The following is a 5139-nucleotide window of genomic DNA, read 5'->3' as shown; positions in this document are numbered from 1 at the left end:
GGACATGGAGGAGCCAGCGCCAGCCGGTGCCGGCCGCCCCCTCGCCCATCTCCTCCCCGCCCAGGGTGGCGGTCTTGTCTTTAATGACACCATCTGACCCCTGAACGCAGGCCCCCGGCAGAGCCGGCTGTCCAGAGGAAAAGCCAGGTGCGGTGGGCTTTTCCAGAGTTAGGATTTGCAAGGGAAACTGGGGCTTCCGGGAATTCCACCGGCCGACTGACTTTAGACTCCTGCGGGCGCGAGAACCCTCCTTGTCTCCACACCTGTTTAACAAAACGCCCGGCCCCTCCCTCGGCGGCCACCCGCTGTGAGCGGGAAGGGCTCCACCGCCGGCCACCGCTGCACACAGTAGGTCTCCTTAAGTCCCGGCTGGGTGTGGAACCAAGGAGCGCACGAGGGCCTGGGGGACATGGGGAGGACCCCTGAGAGCAGACGCTGCCCTGGACCTCAGCCCCGCGCCTCCGCACCTAGGCTCTCCAGCACCCACACACAGCTAGGGGACGCCACACATGGGAGATCAAAGCCCGGAGGAAGCTGCTTTGACAAGAGTTTATTTCTCAGCGCCCAGCGGCCTGAGCCAGGGCAGGGCGGGCTCTTAAGGCTCTGTCCTCGGGCTGAGATTCCGGATAAAGTCCAGGACTATGTCCTTAAACCTCTTGAGCTTTTCACCAATCTTCTGCGCACCTTCCCTGAAGCGATCGATCAGGCCTCTCAATCTCTTGACACGTCGGGGCTATACACGAGGAGGAAACAGGCTCCTTGTGGGGGCTGGCCTCAGGGGCAAGGCAGGAGCCCTCCCCAGCTAGGAACCACCCCCCTTCCTGGGCCACCCCAGGAGCCTGGGGGCCCCACTTTGCCCTCTGGCTGTGACCTTTGGAGCATGTGGTTGAACCTCTGCACAAAATATACAGATAAGAAAATTGCTGTCCTAGCTAGATGGCAAAGAGTTTCCCGGGGTCACAGAGCAAAGCTGGGAAGGAAACAGGAGACTGAGAGCGCGCCCACTCATCAGTGGTTAGCAAACTTCAGCTGGAGTTGGAATCCCTGGGGGGATCTATTTAAAAGTGAATTGCTAGGTGCCACCCCCAGAGCCTGCCTCAGGAGGTCTGGGAGGGCGGGCCTGAGAATTTGCATTTCTAACAAGTTCCCCAGGGAGGCTGACCCTTTGAGAGCCACTGCTCTAAGGCGTTACAGCTCCAGATGCTTCAGGTTCAAGTTGGCCAGGACCCCAGGGTAGGAGGGGAGTGTCTGCGCTGCACTGGGCAGTGGTCAATTGGTCCATAAAGCCCGCAAGGCCTTCCCTCGGCCCCCACGCATCCCACACCCCCCATCAGACCCTGCAGCCCAGAACGGGCTGCTCACCCCGTCACAGCTGACGTCGAAGTTCCCCGCGGCCCGGTCCAGGGTGACGGTCCCCACGCACCGCTTCACCAACTGCAAAGGAGAGGCTTGTGGTCAGGCTGCGCTCCCCTCGCCCTAAACTCCCAGCCCCGCCCCAGGGGCCCTTTGTGCAGTTCCTCCAGAGGCAGCCGCCAGCGCCCCCAGGCCCCAGAGCCCAGCGCCCAGCCTCACCCCGTCCTTCTTGAAGTCACACAGCTCGGGAGGCCGCTGAGTGAATCTGGGGCACACCGTCTCCTTCACCGTGAAACTCACGGGCTTCGGGACGCGCGGGTCCTCATCCTGGGCACAGGCAGCACATGGGGAGACCCGACTCGGGCCCATTCTTACCCCCTGTTCTCTGACTCCTGGAACCCCCACCCGAGAGAGCCCTTCAGCAGCACCCACAGGGTGCCGGGAGGTGGGCTTGGTGCACAGGTGCGGCGGTGAGGCACACAGAGCCCCTCCCGGCTCCCACCAAGGCCACAATGAGCAGGTGCAGGCCTCCAACAAGCTCTAAAGAGGAGCTGCCCCTTCTGGGAGGAAAGAAACCGGGGGGCTTCCGGGAGGAAGCCTCGAGCCTGGGCAGAGGCCTCCCGTGTGTGGGGGAGACCTGGATACAGGGGAGACCTAAAGCAGGGGGAGTCATTTTCCGGGCCCGGGACCTTACCCTTGCCCCTGGAGCTCCCAGCAATGCCTGAAATGCCAGAAATCACCCGGCAGCCTGCACAGCAGGGATTCCAAGGCAGGAATCGCTCCTGCCGGGAGGGGCACGGGCCCCCGAAGCTTTCCTGGGGGAGACCAGGCCGTATTTAAAGGGGGAAGGGCCTTGCTGGCAGGAGGTGCCGCTTGAGCAAAGGCCAGGAGGTGGGGCCGGGAGGGATAGGGAGGCCAGGCCTGCGGGCGCGGGCCCCGCCACGGCCCACTCACCCCCCTCCGCTCCAAGTCCAGCTCCAGGAGGCGGTAGAGGTTGGCTTCCGAGAAACGCTGGTTGAAGAACTCGGCGGCGCGGAGCCCGAGCTCCTCGTAGCTGAGGGTCTGCGCGGCGGCCAGGGGCACCCCCAGGCCCAGCAGCAGCAGCAGGGACCAGCGCCCCAGGCGGGCGCTGCTTCTCCGCGTCTCCATGGTGCCCAAGCCTGCCTCCCGCGGCCGCAGGAAGCCCCCTTTATGCCTAGCCTGAGCCTGATGCAAAGACCCCCTTCCTGGCCCACCCCGTCTCCCGCCGCCGGCCGGGGTGTGCGCGGGGGGTTGCCTCAGCCCCTGCTCTTGCCTCACAGGCCTTGCGGGGACGCGGGAGAGGGTTTCCCCACCTCCCTGGCGGCGGCCTGGCCTGCCCCGGGCGCCCCACCGGGGAATGTAACAGCCGGGGTTGCTCAAGAGGGTCCCCCAGCCAGGTGCCCAGCCCCCGCCCTCTGCGGCCTCAAGAATCAGGGGGGTGGCGTGGGCTCGCCCCTGAACCTCCAGCTCCAGACACGGCACGGCACACAGTAGGCCCTCGCTCAATGTTTGGTGAATGAACAACAGTAGCCCACGTCGTACCTAGGGGTTTGGCCAGCAGGCCAGCCCCAGGGAGAAGCCGCCTCTCGGGTACAAGGCCACACCTCCCTGTTCTCGGGCCCATTGCCTTTCTCCTAAAAATGCCCCCAGCCCCTGGAGACAGGGCCTCCCCTCCCACCCCTCCCAGCCGAACCTGAGAAGCTAGTCTGCCCTTGTCCACCCACTTCCCCGCGCTCAAGGCCCTGCGGCCTGGCCACCGTTGGGGACCCAGGGACCACTCGAGGCGCTTCCAGCGGCTACCTGAGACTGACCTTCCCCGGGCTCTGCCAGCCCCTCCCCCCTCCCCCGCCTCCCCTGACAGCACCCTCCCAGGCTCCCTGCTGCACACACCCACCCACCGTCCTCCCGCTCTGTCTCCTTCCAGGCCCCTCCTTGACCATCGTGCCTGACCCAGTCCTCCCATCTCCTGGGCTCCTCCCTTCTCAGGACACGGCTGACGGACAGACCACCTGGTCTGTAGCTGCCAGCTTGGGGTTCCCCTCGCCTGCTGCTCTGCTGGGCCCACTCCATCCGCCCAGAGCTGGAAGACCAGGGAGCACTGCACCCGCTTCTCTCCCCTGAACAACGGCACAGCCTCCAGGCTCCAGTCCGCCCTCCACACCATCATCCAGGGGCTCCTTCAAGCCGCTGATTTGTCTGTTCCACCCCGACTGCTGGGGCCCACACACGCCTCGGCCCAGGCTCAGGGCCTTGGTGCTTGCTGTGGCCCTCACTCCCATCCCGGGGGCCAGGCTGCCCCCAACCACGGTGGCTCCTCTGAGCCCCGTGCTCTTTCTCCCTCCTCTGCACCTGTTTCATCTGCCCTTCCCTGACCTCCAACCAGACACAGCGAACTTCTCCTCTTTGTTCCCAAACCTCCTGATTTGAACTCAAACGACTCCCTGTCCAGTGCTCTGGCTGAAACACCAGGCTAAGGTGGCTGGTGCTGGATGGTGGAGAGGACGCAGCTGGAAGAGACAACAGACCAAAGTGACAGAAGGGTCTGGAAGCTCCGAGGTGAATTCTGGTCCCAGCTCCCTGGCTGACTGGCCGTGTGGCTTCAAGTGGCCTGGGATAACTCAGACCTAGGTAGGCCCATAGGACCCTCCTGCTTGGAAGGTGGCAGCCTGGACAAGGGTGCACTCGGCCTTGGGAGAAGAAAGGAGAAGTGGGCTTCTGTGCAACCTGGTTTCACAGTCCAGGTGTTGCCCCAGTGGCCTCTTAGTCAAGCAGGGCTTGCACACCAGAACCTTTATAGCAGTTGGAGTTGGCAGGGAGGTGGGGGGGGAAGGGTTCATCCCCGGATACCAGGCCCCAGGGCTCTCCTGCCTGCCCTGCTTTCTTTGCTGGCTTTAGGGTCCTCGAGAGAGAAGCCAGTGTCCACGTTAGTCCTCAGACTGACCTGCCCCCGTTCCTTTAAGTCAGATCCAGCCCATTCCGAGCCCTTTCTGGACTGGCCAGTACTGGACAGGTCCTCTGATGGACTCGGGGGGCCTTGCCTCTCCTCTCCAGGCCTCAGCAGAGGGCCCAGGTCCCCAGTTTCCAATAGCCCCTCCAAGGCTGAGTTCCTGCAGGTGGGTGTCCATGCCTGAGCTAGGGAGAACCCACAGCTGCCCTGCTCTAGAGGAAGGGGAGGGAGATGCCTTTTCGGAATGTCTTTCTCCATTAACAGGGTGATCAGAAGAGTCTAAGCAAGCCCAGAATTAGGGGGAAAAGTAGCACTTCTGCATGTAGGGACTTGAGAAAACGACAAATGTCCCTTTCCCACGACAGGGACCCTTGCCAAAGGCCCGGGCAGGTCCAGCCCCTGGGGCCAGGCCCTTGTCTGCATTTCCACGCCCCTTCCTGTCCTTGCAGACCTGGCAAGCACTGGCTTCTCCTGCCGTGTGGTCAGGGCACGCGGCCCCCGAGGGAGCTGAGGGCCTTCCTCGAAGTAGCAGATAATGGAGCCCCCTCCCCACGCCAGACTCCCTCCCTCGCCAGGAAACCAGGCCTACCTTGGCCCCGTCTCTCCACTTCTTCTCCGGCTCTCCATCCCCCTCTGGGGCCTTAAGAGCCAACGGTTGCCCCGATGGAGGTGTCCCCCCACCCCCTCGGGCCCGCTGGCCCCTAGGACCGCCTTCGGCAGGAGGGCCAGCTTGTCTGAAAAGAAGACGTGCGTAGGTTGGTTCATCCTCGCAGGGAATCCCATGACCCCTGTCTCCGAGGGCAAGTCCACGGTCAGCA

The 5139-nt window shown here is 63.7% G+C and overlaps 1 protein-coding gene across 1 annotated transcript; it reads right to left on the bottom strand.

The window, feature by feature from the left end:
- Positions 1-530: 530 nt before the first annotated feature.
- CAMP (cathelicidin antimicrobial peptide) lies at positions 531-2619 on the bottom strand. Its single transcript, XM_004449708.4, has 4 exons — positions 2308-2619; positions 1573-1680; positions 1363-1434; positions 531-733 (listed from the first exon to the last, which is right to left on the bottom strand). The coding sequence occupies exons 1-4, from the start codon at positions 2500-2502 to the stop codon at positions 596-598; spliced, it is 513 nt and encodes a 170-aa protein (XP_004449765.2). The 5' UTR covers positions 2503-2619; the 3' UTR covers positions 531-595.
- Between the last annotated feature and the right edge of the window lie 2520 nt (positions 2620-5139).

This window comes from Dasypus novemcinctus, chromosome 26 (genome assembly GCF_030445035.2).
Source record: "Dasypus novemcinctus isolate mDasNov1 chromosome 26, mDasNov1.1.hap2, whole genome shotgun sequence".
NCBI lineage: Eukaryota > Metazoa > Chordata > Mammalia > Cingulata > Dasypodidae > Dasypus > Dasypus novemcinctus.
Note: the sequence above shows the minus strand (reverse complement) of the source record. Positions and strands in the feature narration are given on the sequence as shown.

Excerpts from the sequence above, each read along its gene's own strand:
- CAMP (XM_004449708.4), bottom strand. The coding sequence starts at position 2,502 with ATGGAGACGCGGAGAAGCAGCGCCCGCCTGGGGCGCTGGTCCCTGCTG. Across the intron at positions 1,435-1,572 it reads GTGACTTCAAGAAGGACGGG|TTGGTGAAGCGGTGCGTGGG; the intron begins GTGAGGCTGGGC and ends TCTCCTTTGCAG. Across the intron at positions 734-1,362 it reads TCGACGTCAGCTGTGACGGG|CCCCGACGTGTCAAGAGATT; the intron begins GTGAGCAGCCCG and ends CCTCGTGTATAG.